The sequence below is a fragment of the Solanum lycopersicum genome, chromosome 6 (assembly GCF_036512215.1).
Source record: "Solanum lycopersicum chromosome 6, SLM_r2.1".
NCBI lineage: Eukaryota > Viridiplantae > Streptophyta > Magnoliopsida > Solanales > Solanaceae > Solanum > Solanum lycopersicum.
In genome coordinates, this window is record NC_090805.1 from 51032849 (window position 1) to 51057584 (window position 24736).

Below are 24736 nucleotides of genomic sequence, written 5' to 3' on the forward strand. Positions count from 1 at the left end.
TTCCTTCTATCTGATCTTAATAACACTCTTTCATGACATGCATACATGATACAACATAATTAGTACAAGGCACATGTTTAGTAATGATAATATGAATGAAGAGGTTGGGATGTGCTTGTCCCTTCCAAAAGTATTGAACAGAAAGCAGAAAAGAAGAAACAGGGCTACATACATGAACAAAATACATCAGAAATACGTACAAAGCAAAATATACAAAGAAGAGCACCTATTAAGATTGCAAAGCTCCAACACTTGCAGCAAGTTCCATCACCTTGTTTCTTAAGCGCTCAGGGTAACAGAAGAAATCAACAAAAACTCGCCTCTCGATAGTCTTCTCTGTTTTTTGATGTTTGTAAATCTGTTTTATGACGAGGATATCATTTATTAGTTTACAAAAGAGAGACAATGTGTCTCAAAACCAGAACAAATACAGAGGAACCATTTGGGAAATTAAACGGCACAAGAAATTAGCAATGGTGTCTACTTAAGGACAGAAATAAGAAGACTTGAGATGAAAGCTTACATCATTCTTCTTCAAGTGCTCACTGTTCACGTCTTCAATGGCACGAGATAGGTTTTTATTGTAGTCTTCCAATATCGCTAGCTGCTTCATTATTGTCTATACAGGGAAGGACATAAATGTGAAGTCATATTAAAATCTTCAAATTAAGCAAAAGGGACCGAAGGTATCAGCAAGTAAACATCAAAAGGATTTGCACCAAGAATGAACAGTAAAAATTATCTAACTATTCATACAACTTAAAAGGGTGAGGTAAGCTAAGCAATTAAGAACAAAAAAGAAAAAAGGGCACTTAATAATGACCCATACAATATGGAAACGAAGAGTGAAAAAACCCCTCCATTAAGTAAACAGATACTACTATTCAAAAGCAAGATATATTGTTCTCCATGTATTATTTCCAGACTGAGGAATCCATAAGTCCAATTTGAATGCAGTAATTAGTTAAGCACTGGAAGAAATATAAACCTCGAAAGCCTTTAAGCAAATAGAAAGGAAGGGAAAAGAGAGATAGAAACCATATTTATAGAAAGCAAAAGGTACAATGGTAACTAACTTACCTGAGGTGATAAAATTGGTTGAGCAGTTGTTGATGAAGCAAACAATAGCTGCTGCAAACTTTGAAGAAGAGTGCACCTAATATATGACGTAAGAAAGGTATAAGATGTTTTCACACCATGACAGTTTTACATCTCAAATCACAATCATTATTGATTTTAAATTTAATGAATTGCCATTATGAAGGAGTACAAGTCCATGCAGAGATTCTTAGCCACCCTTACTACATGGTGACCTAAAGTAACTTTTAAAGAGATCCAGTATATAACCAGCTCCAAAAGATTTCAACACAGTTCTCATAGAAACTATCCGGTTCAAAACTCCCATCTTCCATGAGTAATTACTACAATTACTACAAACACAACCTCACGAATCTTTCAAGACACTTCACAGCTACATCAAATGAAACTAATTAAGTTAGAGTGGATCCTAATTACAGGCCCTTGTAGTTCCAGCAAGTCATCAATTGTAAATGAACACATGGTTGACCACTTGTCACAAAAAAAAAAAAAGAAGAAGAAATACACACTACACAACTTGACAATTTAACAAGTGTGTGTTCTAGACATACCTTATACAATTATTATGAACTATAAACAGATCAATTGGGCAGACAACTAATATTTGCTGGTTTTCATTTTCCCTCTCAGCAATGATTCATCAGGACTACACATGATGATAAGTTGGTGTTCACTTGAGATCAAAAACAATATAAAAACGTGGATAAACCAATGTGTAACAGTGCTATAGAGAGCCATGTCATATCGTATTGTGTATAGATCTTATTATAAAGCTTCAAAGCTGTACCCAATATGATTAAGACTGTTAGAATACTGAAGAGGAGTTATATAGGGACTGGTATAATTCGACAGAATTGAGAACTTACAGTTTATTTATACATTGATCTCTATCCTGAGGAAGAGTGTGTTCAAGGTCATATTGCAAAGACATAAGATCTGAACGAAGGCTTGATATCTGTTGAACAATGCCAGGTGCCGATACATATGTTGACGGACCAGCTTGGATATCTGAAAAAATAATTAGTATGAATAATAGCCCAGAAATGGTGAAGTAATATTTCAATGTCCAGATCCATTACTTGAATATAAACTTAAAAGGTCTCTGATGCCATGAAGAAATGTATCGCGATCATCCACTGCTCCTTGTTCTTGAACATCAGATGCAGCTTGGATCAGTGCCATGCATCGACCCTAGACAAAAAAGTTGCATGAGTGAACAACTAAGAAAGCAAAGATAAATATTGTACTCCTATGTCCCAATAAAAGATGAAAATTTTCTTTTAAGAGGCCTCGAAGGTATAACCATCCCGAGTCCATATTTCAATCGGCGTCCTACATTGCCTCTTAAACATGCATCAACCAGTAACACAACCTTAACTTCCCAAGATTCTTACTAAAAATCAAGTACTTCAATCAACCGCACCAATTGACAATCCACAACCCCACATTAATTGGGTTCATCTATATGAATCCTTTGTATCTATTCAACTATCTTCAGCTACACTTTAAATTGCTCCATAAATGTTAAATTTTGAGACCAACACAAACATGTCATTTTTGCTGCAAATTAAATTTTATAACCAAAATGCCAGCTTCATCGTTCAATTAATGGAAGTACATAAATTGACATGGCTAAGGACATTATGGAAAGTTGAATAAGGCTTAAAAAGGAGGCAAAGGAACAAGCTGATGAAGGTTTTCATGTTTAATTCAATTCCTGTGACATGACTCAATCTACGCATATACTTACCACTCTGCCTTTTGTTGCTGACAGGTATCCATGCAGCTCAGACTCAATAACTTTAAGCAATGAAAATGCCCCAAGCATGGTCTTCTTTTCCAACTGACATGCTACTTTCAGAAATTGATGTCTTGCAACATGATTAATTAGATGATTTATGAACTGCAGAGAAACCCTAATTAAGTAAGAATTACAAGAATTTCTAAGCATCAATGTACTAAATAGAAAATGCTGCATGCCAAATTAGCAAAAGCGAGCAAATTAATATCTGCTCCTTATGATGGTTGTTAGTAGAAGAAATAAAGAAGATAACTGTATAGGAAACACATCACCCTTTTTTACACTTACCGTTTTTTGCCGGTTAATGTAGAATTCTTGGCGCATGACCTTCAGATCATAATCTCCTAGATATTCCACAAGAATAGAATTCAACAAAAAAATATATGTGAACTAAAATTTAAGATCACAAGGTCAGACGACAATATAATTACCTTCCAAGATGTACGTGTCTTGTAGCTGAGCCAGCTCCCAACAAAGATCAGGAATAGTCTGAAAAAGAACTGCAGTAGGTAATATGCCCAAATATGATATCAAAATCTAAAGACATCAAAGAATCTTTAAGTTGTCTTGAATTTTAGAATATGTCTGTTCATTCCTAGTCGATCACCTCAGTTGATATTGAAGCATCACCTAATCAACAATATGATATCTCTAAGGGTGCTAACTGACCAGAAGAGATAATCCACGAGTGCTAGACAAACCTCGGATAATAACTTCTCTTCTTTGCGATATAAAATTGAGATTTCTCCAACTAGTTCAGCATGTTTTCTCCTGAAAAGAGATAGAGAATTTAATGATAAAGTAGCCCACAAGTAAGGATATAACATTCATTTTTAGAACAACAATGTTAAGTAAATGGCAGAGTATCATTAAATAAAGAGATACCAACAACTACAAAGTTTATCAACAGATTGTAGATAAGTAAATTCCATAATATTCCAAAATATGAACTATTTGGGGGTGTCACAAAAAGAAAAAGAACCAACTTCCAATGCATATCTATAATTGCAAGTCTTTCTATCTATTCTCATTATAGGGAAATTGTAATGTAACAATGATAGATACTGCAAAGAGATTTCTCAATCACTTCCCTGCAGATAGAAGCTTGTATTCTCTTGCACAAATGTGATAATTGATGTATAGAAGAACAAATGACATGCAATGCCAATTCAGACGTCAAAATAATTTTCGGGATTACGTAAGCAGTGTAAAATAAGTAAACAACTCAGCATGCCAGATCTGTAGAACAAATGATGCTTACTAACCCTCTAAATACACCCAGTTCCAGTTTTAAAGGATTTTCTTCCTTAATTTTTTTTGGAGAGAGGGATTTTGGGGGAAGGGGGTGGTGGGACTTGAGTTTAATTGGAACTCACCAATCATTTTGTAGAAGTGAAACATGAAAATTTCAATATATTGTCTTGATATGATAACAAACCTTGATACTTCCACTATTCCCGTTTATGTTTACTACAACATACCCAGGGTAGTCAAATAAGTGGGACCTCAGAGGGTGGAGTGCATGCAGACATACCACTACCTTTGTGGAATAGAGAGGTTGTTACCGATAGAACCTCGCTCAAGCAAAAATCGAGTTTCAGAGCAGGTTTAAACAAAAATGGACAAGTAAAACACTAATGTTTATGTGACACAATTTCCTTCTTAGTCCATTACTACTTTCTAAAATGTCATGCCACCCTGTTACCCCTTAGAAATATAAATCATTCATATGAAAAGCAACATTGCCTCATAGAGCAACCATATGTCACTAACATCATAATGCAATAATCCAAATAGAAAATACACCATGAACACGAACAGCAACAGATATATCAGTTTTAGGTGCAGAAGAGTGTAGATGACATATACCGAAGAGAATGAAGGTCCAGATGGATGTGAGCTTCATCTGATGTCACTTGACCCTTGAACGCAGTAAGAATAGCTTGTTGCTTAGCATTCTCAACTTGAGCTACTATCCATTGCCTCTCACTTGGACCAAATCTATCACAAAGAAGGGAAACCATGAAGCTGTGTTGACAATTTCTCAGAGATGATTCATGATTGACGTACAGGGGAAGTATTTCCAAGGAGTTTAAATTCTAATGTTTTTATGTTTATATACAAAAGGAACCACAAAAATAAACTCTCTTCAACTTCTGATGTTATGATGTTTAATGTAGATGGCCAAGCATCCTGTTTCTGGAATGGTGCGAAATATTAGGATATATCCCAATAAAAGCCAAATCATTTGATAGGAAATAAGTAATATAAAAAATTAAGAAACATGAAAACAGAAAGTGAACTCCAGTATATATTGTCCAGATAGACATCTTTGCACTTCCAATTAGAATCATAAATCTCTAATATTAAACAAAAGAAATGGTGCATACATGGAACGAAGGCGTTGCAATTCAGAAACACGCTGGTGGTGAGACTTTTCCAGATCTGCCATGTCACAATGAAAAATATTTACAAATCAACCGAACAACAACACACAATAGGCAAGAGGATTTCTCCAATTCTTGGGGGAAGAAATCTCTCCGTCAATAAGTACACGAGCAAATCCAAATACAAACATATACCCGACTTGCAGAAAAGAACTGATGTGAAAGGAGGTGTGTGAATGCAAATACCTCGTAGTAAAACGTTTGATATGTCATTAAGGCTAACCCATGAACATTTTGACTTTCCCTCCTCTGCAACTAATCTGTAGGGACCCTAAACCACAATAAACCAGTAATAGCAAAAGTCAAGACACTGAAATCCGATAAAATAGATCTGGAAAATGCAGATTAAATGGGAAGGGCCAAAGTTTTCAGATATGCAGATGAACATTGTAACAGTTGGCTCGACGATATGTGCCAGCCAAGCCTAATGCCAAGCCCACCAAATGGAATAACCACTACGTGTGCAAGAAGTTGAAAAAAAAGTAAAATGTTTGATATGTCATTTAGGTAAAAAGTTAACTTAGCATCCTCAGCAATCAATCAGACAGACCCTAAAATGCACAAATTTTTAGCCAGTGAGATCCAAGATGATCTAGAAGAGCAGATTAAATGGGATGGGTCAGGACATTGGCCAGGCACAAGGATATTTCAAGGATGGCAGAGAAGGTACAGACAGGTCATCCAACACCTGTACACCCTACTCATCTACGGTATTGCATATGCATAGCAACTATAAAATTCAGCATCTAAAAGAAAGATTGCATATCATATACTATACAACAAGAAACACGTCCCACAGTAAGCCTTCCTATATTTGTAGAGCTCAAGAGAAAAAACTCAACATGAAAGATATAACTCAAAACAAGAACATATAATATTTATTGGCTAGTTCCAAGAATTCTATCTTTAAAATAAGAGAAGTTCCAAGGAAGAATTGATTCTTTAGAGGTTAACAATTCAATGATCAGATTACAGCAACCTCTTTAGCGTTGTATAAGTCAGACCTAAAAGAATTCATGGATTAATGAACAAGAAAAAAGCAACAAGTATTCATGGATCAACAGTAAGCAATATCAGTTCACAGTTACGCATTATACCAAAATTGTGTGTAAGCTTTCAATTTTGTGTTGCTTCCGCAACCCAAGTCCTATGTCTAAGGTTTGATGAGTCTCCAAATATACGTGATATTACAAGGGTTAAGAAGATAAAAATGCTCACAAGGGAAAGAACCAAGTAAATTAATAATATTCCAAACATACTGTATCTAGATGCTTGGTAAACCACTGATTTAACTCCTTTACACAAGATGAATCCGCCAGCAGATATGCGTGAAAGTCCGAGTAAGAAAGGTAAATTCCATCTTCTACAATACAAAGGAATTCGAAATATCAAGGAAATAGTCACAATACTAAAAAGAAATAGATAACAACAACATACACGGTTTAGTCTCTGAGGTGGGGTCTGAGAGTATAGCACAGAAACGAAAACATAATTTTCTAAATTCAGATTCCCATTTGACCTGCTAATCTTAATCAAGTTGGAACCTAGACGTCCAAGTGAGCTAAGCAATAGAGTATACACAAAACATGTGCACAAACACATCATTTTTGAAAGCAAAGCAGCAACCAGCACTCTTCTGGAAAAAGCATAATTCCATCTTCTTTTTGGAGAATCTTAGTAGTCATTATGTAAGCATTAGATCTTACAAAAGATCTCTGGGAGTGTGAGTTTTGACATCTAAACCAAAGCAATAGGAAAACTTCTAATTAATATATTCATCACACATACCCTTTAAGCAACAAGAGAAATTTTCCGAATTAGTCATAAGAAAAAAATGGACGTACCATCCCCTGAATGATAGTGTGCCAACTCTTGCGCAGTAGAAGCCATCCTTCCAAGAACTGCATTCATCTATGTATAGTGAAGCATTTTAGAAAACAATTTAAAACTTAATACAGTATCAATATATGTACATTTCCATCAGAAGTATATATTTTGCTTACTGGCAAACCAGAATTATAGAGACAAGAAATATAGGATGCCTTTAACTTGGAGAGTGGGCCTTTCACAGCAAGTTTCTTTAGTGGATGCATTTGCTTAAGATATGGATAATGGAGAGGTAATAAGAATTTCAGAATGCCTCTACAATGACTGAACTTTACAGCGTAGAGTATCGTCTTTACCGAAAAAGCTACATAACATTCATGCTGCCAAAACCAGCCCAAATTATACATTAATAACAGATGGCCTAATATGTAAAGGGGCAATCTGAAGCAGACATGTTAATGTGCTAACATTACAAAAATGGAAATGCAAAAACATAGGCAAAGAGGCAAATCTGATGCAGAAATTTAATGTTCTAAACATTACAAAAATTGCAAATAGCACAGAGTAATAAAATCCTAAAGCACTAAACTGATGCAAATTATAAATTTTGATCATTAAGGTCATAAATATAGCACAGCTGGTTAATCAATACCTTGAGATATGATGTAAAGACAAACTTCAATGATAAATTGAAGAGCTAAGAGTTAATGTAATTCAACGACAACCACCTGTTCCGGAAGAATTTCTTTTATGTTACTTTTCTCAATACTTCAATGGCATTCTTTTGAGTTTTGGGTAACCTACTGTCGTTTATTTTTGTTAATGCACCATTAAAGTGCCAAATGGAATTGCTACAATGCTATACAAGGCTCAAGCCCTCTAATTAATTGATTCAAGCACCCATACATTGGGAAAGTTTTATATGTAATAGTAAAGAACCCTTGATCTTCCAAACACACTTCAATCCTTAAAGTGGATCTTTTCTTTCCCTTTCAAAGGTCAATACGCTTATACGTTTCCAGATTCTCCTAAAAACACTTGAAGGTGCTACATTCCATGTTTGCTTAAATCTCTCACCTGATCTCCTGTATGTTTAATCTGCCTGGAGGAGTTTTAGCATCTTAAATAAATAATCATCGGATAACAAAGCGAAAGAAGATAAAACCACAAACCACTTGTCAGATTCACATCTTCAATCTACCATTTTAAATAGTCCAGATTATTAATATTCTGATCCTCTTCCCAAATTGCCTGCCGTCAAAATAAGCATTTAAGCTTTGTTTGGTCGAGTTGCAGATAAAGAAAAAGAAGAGTTTACTGTGAACCTGCCTACACAATTACCAGGCCTCACTGTCTTAATATCCCACATTCACTGATTTACCATCAATAGCAACCTTCCATATGCCATAATTGGGCATGAAATTCTCTGTATAGACAGCATGCAAATAATGCAAATAAGATAAAATAAGTAGAATTTAACTGGCATACCTCTAAATTCCTAGCTGAAAGGCAATCATCTGAGGTAGCCTGCTGTCCATTAAGAATAGAAGTTGCTGCAACTCGAGACCTTCTTCCCTGAATCAATGTAGAAGCCTGACCAGTGAGCATATCATATTGAGACTGCAATCGTCTCAGCTGTTTCTGCAACTCCAATTCTTCAGCATTTAATGCTAAAGTTGCATCTCTGATTATTAAGCAAACCATCAATATCAGAAAAAGGTTGAGCAAATGTAAAAACAAATTATTCTGAGATCAATTTATTTTAATGTTCAAAGGAGCTAAGATAAGGTTACTTATTTCCAAAAAAGAATTCAGAGAGAGATACACCATCTTGTACACAATAAACTATCTTCATCAACTCTCTGGTATCTAAGTTGCCTCTTCATATGCAGTTTCTAATTTGGAATAAAGATAATCCAGAACTGATGATTGGTCAGATTAATGGGGAAATATAAGCTACTGCTGTTGCATTCAAGGTAAGGACAAGAAGGCTGGGCTTCACATACCTATGATCGAGTCCCTGATGCATCATTCACATTATTTCCAGAAACACAACATAAAATCTGAGGGGTGAATCATAGATAGCTGTTTCTTAGGGTCTGCTAACTCCCGCAATCTGAGGGATTTTGATTAGTGTATCTAAATGAAGGTATTGATTAGGAGCACAGGAAGTCTCAAAAAATAGTAATAGAGAAACAGACCACGAGAAAAAAGTAAAGATGAGATAAAAGGCATTTTTAACTAATTTCTATAAGAACTATTTAACTAACTGTTACATCATGAGTAAAATACAATGCTGGATTAGTGATACAGTTGAAAGGATAGGTACATCACAATGTGAATGCGAACCGTTCAGAAACTATTATTAACTTATCAATGTAATTTTGAGCATTTGTATGCACTCAATTGGCTCATTCTTTGGTTTATAAAGATCTTGTAGTAGCCGAAGGTAGTCCGCTTGTTAGATTGATAACAACACAACAAATTTTGACATAGATTAGAAAAGGTTTAGCAATATAGAACAACAGATTTAAGAGACAATAGTCATTACCTTATATCCTTCAATCCTTCTTCGCTACCGAAAACTGCCTCTTGGTTTTCTCTCCTCGTTGAGAAGGCTGAAATGCTGTCATAAGCAAAATCTAGATCTTCTCCCTGCGAAGTCATAGCACAGATGTGTATGTTTTTATACACATAGTGGCAAGAAGGAATAAAGAAGGACATAATAGGAAACATCTTCAACTTTTGTTAAATGAAAACTCCTAGTGAATAAATTATCTATATGTACATTTTCTATAAACATAAACATATACGCAGAAGTACATTCAGTAGATACATAGTGTCTAGTGGTTCCCCACCACACACCCAACAACAACAACCCAAAAAATATACAATTACAGCATATAATGAGGTAAAAAATTCTTAAGGTTGACAAATGATAAGTAATTATCAATAGTAATGGTTCTAGATGTTACAACTCATCTTGCAACTTTAATGAACTCCAGAAATATTTTCCTCTCTTCTGAAAAGCACCTGAAGTACAACAACAACATACCTAGTGTAATCCCACAAGTGGGATCTAGGGAAAAATCTTGACAAACAGGTATAAGCTTTCTTAACAATTGAGATAAGGAGCGTGCTAAATGCAAACACCCTGATGAATATATATCAGCATTTGTCAGATACCATAGGAGGCATGAAGGAACCTTTAACTATACCACCAAATTCTTGAGGTTTCAACCAGACTGAAGCAAATTATATCTATATGAAATTATAGTTCCACTCAGCTTTAATTACTTTTTGTTGTGGGGTGGGGGTGTATGACAACGTACCTCCAACAGCTTCTCCTCATGTAAAAGATGCTCGTACCTAGGTTACAACAATAGATAATAATTAAAAGTATGAATAGCATGTTCCGTCAAAAGAAATAGAGAATTCTGACGGATGCAAGAAAAGAAACTTGTCTAGAAGGACAGGATAGAGTTGACAGACTCAAATAAGTGAAGTCAAGATGAATTCCATATGTGCTATATTGTCCAGAGATGTCATTTCAAGCAACTGGAACATTTCGCATTCTAATGATTGAGGACGAGGAAAGGGCCATATTGACCAGTTTAACTTTTTTGCTCTTTTTATACGACTCAAGAAAGGAAAAATAAGTGAAAACAAACATAGGACTAAAATGATCACGACCATAAGACTAATTTAAAGGATATTAGTAAATAAGAAAAGCATTCAGTAAATCCTAAAGGAAAGCTCAAGAGATAATACAACTAATACTATGATGAAAGTTGAAATTGCTTTTCAGTAGAAAACTCAAAATTATCACTGTGTAAACTCATTGAACTATAAATGTGTCTATTACATCTAGCCAATATATCCTAAAGCTTCTATGGTCAATGTCCAAGCCAAAATATAATTCAAAAGAACGGAGAGAAGGTAAGTCCACTATACAAGATTATATATTGCAGATATTCTCCTAATACATTCAGAAGTAAAAGCCAAAGCATAACTAATCAAAATTATGATAAAATCCCCATTAATGATGGCGAAGACGTTGAAATGACATTGAGTATTGAATACAAAACAAAGTCAATTGCAAGGTTGGTAGTAAATACAGCTCGTAGATAGAATGTCTAGACGTTTTTCAGCACATCTTAAATCATACACACAACTACATGAATTGTGTATAAGATTAAACAAAAGACATTAAAATAGCACAGCATAGTAACTTTGCAAATTGGAGAACCCAATAAATTGATGAATAATACAGCTTCCCATGAATCCGAAATAATAAATAGAACTGTAAATTCTCATTTATCTCTTGAGAGATTCAATTCACACAGAACTGTATACAGTACAGACGTCATCACGTACTGTAAGCTCAAACGGCTTGGTAACTTCAAATGAAAAAAAAAACGAGAAAAATTTAACAAGAAGCTTGATACTTCGTAGAGCTTCCGATCCACAAATAAACTGAACTCTAAATTGCATTTTAGCTCGACTTTGAGCAAGATGAAATTATACAACCAAACAAAAGCAATTTTGTAGGATGTATGAAGACAGAGAAAATGAAAGAGAAACTTCACTGTGTGACTTCGGAAGGGGAAAGGACATTGGAAGGACGAAGGCTGGAGCAAAGCCAATCGAGGACAGGCCGAGCGTCGTCGTACTGAAAAGGCCACTCGAAACTATCAGGATCAAGTGATTCGTGACCTTCGTATCCCAATTCCCCAAGCAATGTGCATAATTGCGCACTGCTCATACTTCACTGCTGGTGTAGATCGGAGGTGTCAATTCGCTGAAAACGCCGCCGGTCGGTAGGTTTCTTTGCCGCCGGCACTGACCTAATTTGGTAGATTTTTCAGAAATTTAAATGTTACTCACAACTGGTGCCGGAATATTTTTCCAATAAATATGATGTTTCAAATTTAATATGTTTTCTTTTTCCCTCTTCTTTTTTTCCTTTTTTTTTTAATGTGATAATTAAACTGCAAGAAAAAAAGATAACCAGTTTTTAATTTTATTTATAAAACATTCATTGCAAGTTGTAACTCCAATTCTGTTTTTTGATTTTTAGTTCATTTTGTATTTTCACTTGTTCTATTTATTTACTTTTTTTCCACATCCTTAAAAGGCAATAAGAAAGTCCTATTAATGTTTGATATATTTTATTATTTCGTAATTGGGGAAAGAAAAAGGAGAAATAGGGAGAGAATCATACCACCTGAAGACTCCAATTCTCATAGTTTAAACATTAAATTATTTTTAATATTGATTGGTGAAATTGAAAATTACCTAATTAACCTTAGTAGATATTTCTTTGACAATATGGTAGTTGGGTTGATTAAATTTTACCAATAACCAAAAAAAAAAACACAGACTAGAACTTTGTTACATGAATAATAGATTACTATTTTCCGACAAAACAAAAATATTAAGCGTGTAGCACAAATCATTTCTTTGGTATTATATTTTCCTAAAAAAAAAAAGGACATAAGCACATTTACACACCAAAACTCTTGCGAAGAATTTTACATTTTGTACTTGATCTTGGCTAATGAGTTAGTATTATTAGTTTAGAAGGAGTAAAATATACGTACATAATTTGTTTGAGAAAATTGTTTGCAACTTGAGAACGCATATTTTAAAAGCAAAAAAATAGAAAGAAGAGCACCTATGAAGATTGCAAATCTCCAACACTTGCAGCAAGTTCCATGACTTGTTTCATAAGTGCTCAGGGTAGCAGAAGAAATCAACAAAAACTCGCCTCTCTTCTTTTTGATGTTTGTAAATCTGTTTTATGATGAGGATATCATTTATTAGTTTCCATCTTCAAGAAATATACAACAGAAGAAGAGTGATAATGTGTCTAATACCATAACAAGTACAGAGGAACAATTTTGAGAAACAGAACGGCACTAATAATTAGAGATGGTGTCTACCAGGGGACAAAATTAAGAAGACTTGAGCTGAAAGCTTACATCTTTCTTCTTCAAGTGCTCACGGCTCACGTCTTCAATGGCACGAGATAGGTTCTTATTGTAGTCTTCCAATGTTGCTAGCTGCTTCATTAGTGTCTATATAGGGAAGAACATAAATGAGAAGTAAGAGAATGAAATTTACTGAAGTACTAGGCGAGCAATTATCCACAACTTTTGCACCCAAAATGAGCATTATAACTTATGTGACTATTCACATAACTCAAAAGAGTGAGGGAAGCTAAGCAATAAAGAATATACGTTTTTCCAGGAAACAAAAGACTGGTACAACAGTCCACAAAAAATAAGGGCACTCAATTATGACTCCCATACATTATGGAAAGGCAGAGCGAAAAAACTCCTTCGTTAAGTAAACAGATACTCCTATTTAAAAGCAAGATATATAAACCTCGAAAGCCTTTGAGCATATAGAAAGAGGGGGAAAAGACAAATAGAAACCATATTTACAGAAAGCAAAGGGCATGATTGCAAATAATATACCTGAGGTGTTAAAATTGGTTGAGCAGTTGTTGATGAAGCAAACAATAGCTGCTGCAAACTTTGAAGAAGATTGCACCTAATATATGACGTAAGAAAGATATAAGTTGTTTTCACACCATGACAGTTTTACATCTCAAATCCCCACCAGCATTTTAAATTAATGAAATGCCATAAATAAGGAGTACAAGTCCGCGCAGAGATAATAAAAGCAAAAGCAAACTCGGAATTCAGATAACATATACTTGTTTGAAGTATTATTTAAACAGGGCAACCTCATACAAAACAGATCATGAAAGTTAAAAGAAATATGGTTTATGCGAAACGGGGTGATTCTTAGCACCCTTGCTACATGGTGATCTAAAGTAACTTTTAAAGAGATTCCAGTATATAACGAGCCCCAAAAGATTTCAACACAGTTCATTTAAAACTATCCCGTCCAAAACTCACATCTTCCACTAACAATTACTACAAACACATCCTCACGAATCTTTCAAGACATTCCACAGCTACATCCAAGGAAACTAAAATATTTTACTGGATCCTAGTTACAGGCCCTTAAATTCCAGCAAGTCATCACTTGTAAATGAAGACATAGCTGACCACTTGTCACAAAAAAGAGAAGAAATAGACGACTTATACAATTAAAATGACCTGGAAACAGATCAATAGGCAGAAAAAACTACTATTTGATGGTTTTCATTTTCCGTCTCAACGCTGATTCATCAGAACAGTTGTTTTTTAATGAACAAATTAAGTAATACTGCAGTATTGTCAAAGTGAATTATTTTATTAATAATTCTGATACCAATATTTATAGAAAACTACTAACCTCTAAATCCAAGTCACTTAAGACCCTGATAACTTAATTTAAAAACCCCAAAATAGCTAACTATTTTATTTCTGCAATACCCCGAAACATATTCTCAACAAGGACTACACATGGTGATAAATGGGTGTTCACTTAAGATCAAAAACGATATAAAAACATGGATAAACCAATGTGTTGGCAGCGCTATAGAGGTCCATGTAAGAGCATATTGTGTAGAGATCTTATTGTAAAGCTTCAAAGCTCTTCCTAATGTGATTAATATTGTCAGAATATGGGAGAGGAATTATATAGAGACTGGTATAATTTGACAGAAATGAGAACTTACATTTTATTTATACATTGATCTCTATCCTGAGGAAGAGTGTGTTCAAGGTCATATTGCAAAGACATTAGATCTGAACAAAGGCTTGATATCTGTTGAACAATGCCAGGTGCCGATACATATGTTGATGGACCAGCTTGGATATCTGAAAAATTAATTAGTATAAATAATAACCCAGAAATGGTGAAGTAATATTTCAATGTCCAAATCCATTACTTGAATATAAACTTAAAAGGTCTCTGATGCCATGAAGAAATGTGTCGCGATCATCCACTGCTCCTTGTTCTTGAACATCAGATGCAGCTTGGATCAGTGCCATGCATCGACCCTAAAAATAAAGATGTTGCATGAGTGGACAAGTAAGAAAGCAAGATAAATATTGTAATCCTACGTCCCAATTAAAGATCTTTTAAAATGCCTCAAAGGTATAACCATCCCCTGTCCATATTTCAATCGGCGTCCCACATTGCCTCTTAAACATGCATCAACCGGTAACACCACCTTGAGTTCCAAAGGTTCTTACGAAAAATCAAGCACTTCAATCAACCACACCAGTTAACAATCCTCAACCCCAAATTAATTGTGGTCATCTAAAAGAATCCTTTGTATCTATTTAACTACCTTCAGCTACATTTTAAATTATTCCATAAATGTTAAATTTTAAGACCCACACAAACACGTCATGTTTGTTGCAAATAAAATTTTAAAACCAAAATTCCAGCTTCAGCTCTTTAATCGTTCAATTTATGAAAGTAAAAAGATGTTTGGATGGCTAAGGACATAATGGAAATTTTAAGGCTTAAAAAGGATGAGAAGGGACAAGCTGGTGAAGGTTCTTCAAGTTCAATTCAAGTCTTGTGACATGACTCATTCTACGCATATACTTACCACTCTGCCTTTTGTTGCTGACAGGTATCCATGCAGCTCAGACTCAATAACTTTAAGCAATGAAAATGCCCCAAGCATGGTCTTCTTTTCCAACTGACATGCTACTTTCAGAAATTGATGTCTTGAAATATGATTAATTAGATGATTTATGAACTGCAGAGAAACCCTAATTAAGTAAGAATTACAAGAATTTCTAAGCATCAACATACTAATTTAGAAAATGCTGCATGCAAATTAGCAAAAGCGAGCAATCAATATCTGCTCCTATGATGGTTGTTAGTAGAATAAGTAAAGAAAAAAACTGTATAGGAAACTCATCACCCTGTCTTACACATACCCTTTTTTGCTGGTTAATGTAGAATTCTTGGCGCATGACCTTTAGATCATAGTCTCCTACATATTCCAGAAGAAATAGAATTCAACAAAAAAAATATATGCTAACTAAAATTTTAAGATCACATGGTCAGACGACAACATTATTACCTTCCAAGATGTATGTGTCTTGTAGCTGAGCCAGCTCCCAACAAAGATCAGGAAAAGTCTGAAAAAAGAACTGCAGTAGGTAATATGCTCAACTTTGACATCCAAAAGACATCAAAGAATTCTAGACCGTGTCTTGAAATTTAGAGTATGTCTGTTTATTCTGAATCAACCAACTCAGCTGATATTGAAGCATCACCTAATCAACAATATGATAACTGTATCTCTAACGGTGCTACCTGACATCTTCTCTTGTTCCATGACTAAGTAATAAATAGCTGGAATTTGAACAGAAGAGATAATCCACGAGTGCTAGACAAACCTCGGATAATAACTTCTCTTCTTTGCGATATAAAATTGAGATTTCTCCAACTAGTTCAGCATGTTTTCTCCTGCAAAGAGATAGAGAATTTAATGATAAAGTAGCCCACAAGTAAGGATATAACATTCATTTTTAGAACAACAATGTTAAGTAAATGGCAGAGTATCATTAAATAAAGAGATACCAACAACTACAAAGTTTATCAACAGATTGTAGATAAGTACACTCCATAATATTCCAAAATATGAACTATTTGGGGGTGTCACAAAAAGAAAAAGAACCAACTTCCAATGCATATCTATAATTGCAAGTCTTTCTACCTATTCTCATTATAGGGAAATTGTAATGTAACAATGAAAGATACTGCAAAGAGATTTCTCAATCACTTCCCTGCAGATAGAAGCTTGTATTCTCCTGCACAAATGTGATAGTTGATGTATAGAAGAACAAATGACATGCAATGCCAATTCAGACGTCAAAATAATTTTCGGGATTACGTAAGCAGTGTAAAATAAGTAATAACTCAGCATGCAAGATCTGTAGAACAAATGATGCTTATTAACCCTCTAAGTACACCCAGTTCCAGTTTCAGAGGATTTTCTTCCTTCTTTAATTTTGTTGGATAGAGGAATTTGGGGGGAAGGGGGTGGTGGGACTTGAGTTTAATTGGAACTCACCAATCATTTTGTAGAAGTGAAACATGAAAATTTCCATAGTCTTGATATGATCACAATCCTTGATACTACTACTATTCCTGTTTATGTTTACTACAACAACATACCCAGTGTAGTCAAATAAGTGAGATCTAAGGAGGGTGGGGTATATGCAGACTTATTACTCCTACATTTTTATTGTAGAGAGGTTGTAACCGATAGACCCTCGGCTCAAGCAAATATTGAGTTTTAGAGCAGGTTTAAACAAAAATGGACAAGTAAACACTATGTTTATGTGACACAATTTCCTTCTTAGTGTGTTACAAAAAGAGTGGCACACTTCTAAGATGTGATGTCACCCTGTTACCCCTTAGAGATACAAGCAGCATAGCCTCATAGAATGTTCATATGTCACTAACATCATAATGCAATAATCCAAATAGAGAGAATACACCATGAACATGAACAGCAAAAAATATCAATTTTAGGTGCAGAAGAGTGTAGATGACATCTACCGAAGAGAATGAAGGTCCAGATGAATGTGAGCCTCATCTGATGTTACTTGACCCTTGAACACAGTAAGAATAGCTTGTTGCTTAGCATTCTCAACTTGAGCTTTTATCCATTGCGTCTCCCTTGGAACAAATCTATCACAAAGAAGGGCAACCATGAAACTGTGTTCAATTTCTCAGAGATGATTCATGACTGACATACAGGGGAAGTATTTCCAAGTAGTAGTTTAAATTCTAATGTTCTATATTTATATACTATAGGAACCACAAAAGTAAACTCTCTTCAACTTCTGATATTATGACAATTAATGTAGATGGCCAAGCATCCTGTTTCAAAAATGTCTGGGATATATCGCAATAAAAGCCAAAACATTCGTTAGGAAATAGGTAACATAAAAAGTTAAGAAACATGAAAACAGGTGACCTCCAATACATATTTTTCAGATAAGATATCTTTGCACATCCAATTAGAAACATAAATGGCTAAGATTAAAGTAAAAGACATGGTGCATACATGGAGCGATTGCAATTCAGAAACACGCTGATGTTGAGACTTTTCCAGATCTGCAATGTCACAATGAAAAATATTTACAAATCAACTTAACAACCACACATAATAGCCAGGAAGATTTCTCGAATTCTTGGGAGAAGAATCTCTCCATCAATAAGTACATGAGCAAATCCGGATACAAACATATACACGACTTGCAGAAAAGAACTGATGTGAAAGGTGGTGTATGAATACAAAATACCTCGTAGTGAAACGATTGATATGTCATTAAGGCTAACCCAGGAACATTTTGACTTCCCCTCCTCTGCAACTAATCTGTAGGGACCCTAAACCACAATAAACCAGTAATAGCAAAGTCAACACACTGAAATTCGATAAAATAGTTCTGGAAAGTGCAGATTAGATAGGAAGGGCCAAAATTTTCAGCTATGCAGATGAACATGTAATAGTTGGCTGGACAACACGTGCCTGCCAATCAGACGGGAGCAATGGATGGAAGGCCATGCCCACCAAATGGGATAACCACTACGTGTGAAAAAATTAAGGACTAAAAAGTAAATATTTGATGTCATTTAGGTAAAAACTTGACTTAGCATCCTCAGCAACCAATCAGACGGACCCTAAAATCAAGTTGTACAATAAATGCACAAAAATTTTAGCCATTGGGAGCCAAGATAATCTAGCAGATTATATGGGACAGGTCAGGGCATTGGTCAGGCAAAGGGACATTTTCAAGGTTGGCAGAAAGGTTACAGACTGCTCATCCTCGGATATGCATAGCCACTATAAAATTCAGCATCTAAAAGTACGATTGCATATCATGTACCATACTGCAAGAAACACAAGTCCCACAGTAAGCCTTCCTATATTCATAGAGCTGAAGAGAAAAAACTCAACATTATAGATATTACTCAAAACAAGATCATACAATATTTATTGGCTCGTTTCAAGAATTTTATCTTAAGAATAAGAGAAGTTCCAAGGAAGAAATCGATACTTTAGAGGTTAACAATTCAATGATCAGATTACAGTGACATTTTTAGCGTTATGTAAGTTAGACCTAAATGAACAAGTAAAAAGCAACAAACATTCATGGATTAATGAACAGATAAAAAGCAACAAGTATTCATGGACTAATAAACAGGTAAAAAACAACAAGTATTCATAGATCAACACTAAGCAAAATCAGTTCACAGTTACGCATTATACCAAAATTGTGTGCAAACTTTAACTTTTATGTTGCTTCCACAACCCAAGTCCTACGTCTAAGGTTTGATGAGTCTCCAAATATACGTGATATTACCAACGTTAAGAAGATAAAAATGCTCACAGGGGAAAGAATCAAGTAAAATAATAGTATTGCAAACGTACTGTATCTAGATGCTCGGTAAACCACTGATTTAACTCCTTTATACAAGATGCATCCGCCAGCAGATATGCATGGAAGTCCGAATAAGAAAGGTATATTCCATCTTCTACAATACAAAAGAATCTGAAATATCAAGGAAACTGTCCCAATAGTAAAAAAAAATAGATAACAACCCCAATATAGTCCCTGAGGTGGGGTCTGGGAGTATAGCACAGAAAGGAAAACAGAATTTTCTCAATTCAGATTCTCATTTGACCTGCTAATGTTGGAACCTAGACGTCCAAGTGAGCTAAGCAATAGACTTACAGCTAGTCTGATTGAAATATGCAGCATATTTATAGGGTATACTCAAAACATGTGCACAATCACATCATTTTCAAAAGCGAAGCAGCAAACAGGACTCTTCTTGAAAAAGCATAATCCCATCTTTTTCTGGAGAATCTTAGTAGTCATTATGTACATTGTAAGAATTAGATCTAACAAAAGATCTCTGGGAGTGTGAGTTTTGACATCCAAACCAAAGCAATAGAAAATCTTCTAATTAATATATTCACCACACATACCCTTTAAGCAACAAGAGAAATTTTCTGAAATAGTCATAAGAAAAAAAATGGACGCACCATCCCCTGAATGATAGTGTGCCAACTCTTGCGCATTAGAAGCCATCCTTCCAAGAACTGCATTCATCTATGTATAGTGAAGCATTTTAGTAAACCATTTTAAATTTTACAAGTATCAATATATGAACATTTCCCATCGGAAGTATACATTATGGTCACTGGCAAACCAGAAATTTAGAGACAATAAATATTGGATGCCTTCAACTGAGTGGACCTTTCGCAGCAAGTTTCTTTTATGTTACATTGCTCAATACTTTTCTGCTACATTAATAAAAATAAATGACATTGATGAAGTATGATACCCAAAAGAATGCGCCAGAGAAGTGCCAAATGGAATTACTACAATGCTATACAGTATACAAGGCTCAAGCCCTCTAATTATTTGATCCAAGCACCCATACATTGGGAAAGTTTTATATGTAATAGTAAAGAACTCTTGATCTTCCCAACACACTTCAAATCCTTCAAATGGATCTTTTCTTTCTCTTTCAAGGTCAATCAGCTTATCCATTTCCAGATTATCGTAAAAACACTTGAAGGTGCTACATTCCATGTTTGCTTCTATCTCTCACCTGATCTCCCGTATGTTTAATCTGCCCGAAGGAGTTTTAGCATCTTAAATAAATAATCATCAGATAACAAAGCCAAAGAAGATGAAAACCACAAACCAGATGTCAAACCAGTTGTCAGATTGACATCTTCAATCTACCACTTAAACAAGCCAAGATTATTAATATTCTGATCCTCTTCCCAAATTGTCTGCCGTCAAAATAGCATTCAACCTTTGATTGGTCGAGTTGCAGGTAAAGCAAAAGAAGAGTTTACAGTGAACCTGCCTACATAATCACCAGGCCTCAGTCTTTAAAATATCGCACGTTAACTGATTTACAATCAATAGCAACCTTACATATGCCATAATAGGAGATGACATTCTTTGTATAGACTGCGTGTAAATTATGCAAATAAGATAAAATAAGTTGCATTTAACTGGCATACCTCTAAATTCCTAGCTGAAAGGCTATCATCTGTGGTAGCCTGCTGTCCATTAAGAATAGAAGTTGCTGCAACTCGAGCCCTTTTTCCCTGAATCAATGTAGAAGCCTGCCCAGTGAGCATATCATATTGAGACTGCAGTCGTCTAAGCTGTTTCTGCAACTCCAATTCTTCAGCTTTTAATGCTAAAGTTGAATCTCTGATGATTAAGCAAACCATCAATATCAGAGAAAAGCAGAGCAAATGTAAAAACAAATTACTCTGGGACCAATCATTTTGATATACAAAGGAGCAAAGATGAGGTTCTAAGAATTTAACGGTTTACTTAATTTCCAAAAACTAGAATTCAGAGAGAGATACATCATCTTCATGTGCACACTAAATTGCCTTCATCAACTCTCTGGTATGTAACTTGCCTTATCATATGCAGTTTGTAATTATGGAATAAAGATAATCCAGAACTAATGATTGATCAGATCAATGGGCAAATATAAACCACTGCTGTTGAATTCGAGGTAAGGACGAGAAGATTGGGCTTCAAATAGCTATGATCAAATCCCTGATGCATCATTCACAATATTTCCAGAAACACAACATAACATCTGAGGTGTGAACTCATAGGTAGCTGTTTCTAAGGATCTGCTAACCCCGGCAATCTGAGAGATTTTGCTTAGTGTATCCAAATGAAGGTATTGGTTGGGAACAGAGAAAGTCTCAAAAATAAGGAAAAGAGAAACAGAACACGAAAAAAAATAAAGCTGAGATAAAAGGCATGTTTAACTAATTCTTTTAAGAACTATTTAACTTACTATTACATCATGATTAAATACAATGCTGGATCAGTGATATGAAAGTATAGGCACATCACAATGTGAATGGGAATAGTTCAGAAACTAAAATTAAGTTAACAATGTAATTTTGAGCATTAATACGCACTCAAATTTTGACATAGATTAGAAAGGTTAAGCAACAAAGAACCAACAGATTTAAGAGACAATAGTCATCACCTTATATCCTTTAATCCTTCTTCACTTCCGAAAACTGCCTCTTGGTTTTCTCTCCTCATTGAGAAGGCTGAAATGCTGTCATAAGCAAAGTCTAGATCTTCTCCCTGTGAATTCATTGCACAAATGAGGATGTTTGTATGCACATAGTGGCTAGAAGGAATGAAGAAGGACATGAAAGCAAACATCTTCAACTTTTATTAAATGAAACTACTAGTGAATAAAATATCTATATGTACATATATTATAAACATAAGCATAAGTACCTACAGTAGATACATTGTGTTGAGTGGTTCCCCCACCAACCCAACCCACCCTTAATAACAGCAACCCAAAAAATATACAATGAAAGCATATAATGAGGTTAGAAAAATCTTAAGGATGAACCAAATGACAAGTAATTATCAATAGTAACGGTTCTAGATATTACAACACATCTTGCAACTTTAAAGAACCTCCAGAAAGTTTTTCCTCTCTTCTAAAAAGCACCCGAAGTACAACAACAACATACCCAGTGTAATCTCACTAGTGGGATATGGGGGAAAACCTTGACAAACAGGTATAAGCTTTCTTAACAATTGAGCAAAGGAGCATGCTTAATGCAAACACCCTAATGAATATATAACAGCATTTGTAATGTATACCATAGGAGGCATGAAGGCACCTTTAACCATACCACCAAATTCTTGAGGTTTCAACCAGACTAAAGCAAATTATTTTTATATGAAATGATCGTTTCACTCGGCGTTAATTACTTTTTGTTGTGGGGTGGGATGTGGTGGGGTGTATTACAACGTACCTCCAACAGCTTCTCCTCATGTAAAAGATGCTCGTACCTAGGTTACAGAAGACAATAATTAAAAGGATGAATAGCTTGTTCCGTCAATAGAAATACAGAATTATGACGGATGCAAAAAAAGGAACTTGTCTAGAAGGATAGGATAGAGTAAACAGAGTCAAATATAGTGAAGTCAAGATGAATTCCATAAGTAATATATTGTCCAGAGATGTCATTTCAAGAAACTGAAACATTTCGTGTTCTGATTCAGAACGAGGATAGTCATATTGACCAGTTTTACTTTTTTCCTCTTTTCATATGATTAGTTTTATCAAGAGAAGAAAAATAAGTGAAAACAAAGATAGGACTAAAATGATCATGACCATAAGACAAAATTAAAAGATATTCGTAACTAAGAAAAGCATTCAGTAATTCCTAAAGGAAACTTCAAGAGGTAATACAACTAATACTATTGTGCCTCAATCCTAAGCAAGCTAAAGAGATAATAAAAGTCGAAAATGCTTTTCAGTAAAAATTCACAATTATCAGTGTGTAACTCATTGAACTATAAACGCATCAATTACATCTAGCCAATATATCCTAAAGCTTCTATGGCAAATGTCCAAGATAAAATATAGTTCTAAAGAAAGAAGAGAAGGAAAATCCACTTCACAAGATGGAGTTTTGCAGATATGCTCTTATTGATTCAGGACTAAAAGCCGTAGCATAACTAATAATAATTATGTTACATACCCATTAATAATGTCGAAGACGTTCAAATGACATTGAATATTGAATATAAACAAATTCGACTGCAAGGTTGGTAGTAAGTGCAGCTTCCATATAGAATGTCCAGACACCAGACGTTTTTCCACACTATTTAAATTACACACACAACTAGATCAATTATGTAAAAGATTAAACATAAGACTTTAAATTTGCAGAGCTTAGTAACTTTGCAAATTAGAAAACACAATAAACTGATAATTTAAACAGCTTCCCATGAATCCAATATAATAAATAGAACTGTAAATTCCCATTTATCTTTGGAGATGTCCAATTTACACAAAACTGTATACAAGTACAGAAGAAATCATGGACTGTTACTCAAATGACATTGCTTAGTAACATCAAAAAAATAAAAATAAGAATAAGAATAATAATAATTTAACAACGAGCTTGATATTAAGTACAACCTCCGATACACAAACAAACAGAATTATAGATTGCATTTTAGCTCAAATTTTGACGCTTAGATTAAATTATACATCCAAACAATTTTGATTAGCCAGAATGTACGAAGAGAAAGAAAACAAAAGAGAGACTTCACAGTGTGACTTCAGAGGGGGAAAGGACATTGGAAGGACGAAGGCTGGAGCAAAGCCAATCGAGGACAGGTCGAGCGTCGTCGTACTGGAAAGGCCACTCGAAACTATCAGGATCAAGTGATTCATGACCTTCGTATCCCAATTCCCCAAGCAATGTGCATAATTGAGCACTGCTCATACGTCAGGTTTGGATTGGAGTTGTCAATTGGTTAAAATGGTCGCCGGCCGGGAGATGTCTTTTTGCCGCCGGTACTGACCTAATTTGGTAGATGTTTCAAATTTAATTTGTTTTCTTTTTTCCCTCTCCTTTTTCATTTTCAATTTCATGATTCAAACTTCAAGTTTTTAATTTTAATTTTGAACTGAAAATGTAAGTATATTTTGATTTTAGTTCTAATTGTATTTTCATTTGCCCTATGTATTTTTTAAAAAAAAATTCCACATCCCCACAACATTGATATTGCATAATCCA

At 34.8% G+C, this 24736-nt stretch overlaps 1 protein-coding gene and 1 pseudogene across 2 annotated transcripts; both read right to left on the reverse strand.

Moving 5' to 3' along the window:
* LOC101256301 (AUGMIN subunit 3-like) lies at positions 1-12969 on the reverse strand. Of its 2 annotated transcripts, XM_019214450.3 has the most exons (19): positions 12851-12969; positions 11763-12020; positions 10506-10542; positions 9725-9828; positions 8662-8857; positions 7191-7257; positions 6606-6709; positions 5533-5617; positions 5290-5344; positions 4769-4900; positions 3601-3670; positions 3331-3388; positions 3188-3243; positions 2849-3001; positions 2178-2289; positions 1965-2106; positions 1081-1156; positions 524-619; positions 1-358 (listed from the first exon to the last, which is right to left on the reverse strand). In XM_019214450.3, exons 2-19 carry the CDS (start codon positions 11936-11938, stop codon positions 230-232), a joined length of 1848 nt encoding a protein of 615 aa, XP_019069995.1. In that variant the 5' UTR covers positions 11939-12020; positions 12851-12969; the 3' UTR covers positions 1-229. The 2 variants fall into 2 exon arrangements, with proteins under 2 accessions (XP_019069995.1, XP_004242433.1); XM_004242385.5 differs by lacking the exon at positions 12851-12969 and having other exon boundaries at positions 11763-12231.
* On the reverse strand, positions 11942-24591 carry LOC101264338 (AUGMIN subunit 3-like; annotated as a pseudogene).
* Positions 24592-24736: the final 145 nt, after the last annotated feature.

Excerpts from the sequence above, each read along its gene's own strand:
- LOC101256301 (XM_019214450.3), bottom strand. The coding sequence starts at position 11,938 with ATGAGCAGTGCGCAATTATGCACATTGCTTGGGGAATTGGGATACGAA. Across the intron at positions 3,671-4,768 it reads CTGGACCTTCATTCTCTTCG|GAGAAAACATGCTGAACTAG; the intron begins GTATATGTCATC and ends ATCTCTTTTCAG. Across the intron at positions 3,002-3,187 it reads ACATTAACCGGCAAAAAACG|TTCATAAATCATCTAATTAA; the intron begins GTAAGTGTAAAA and ends GTTTCTCTGCAG.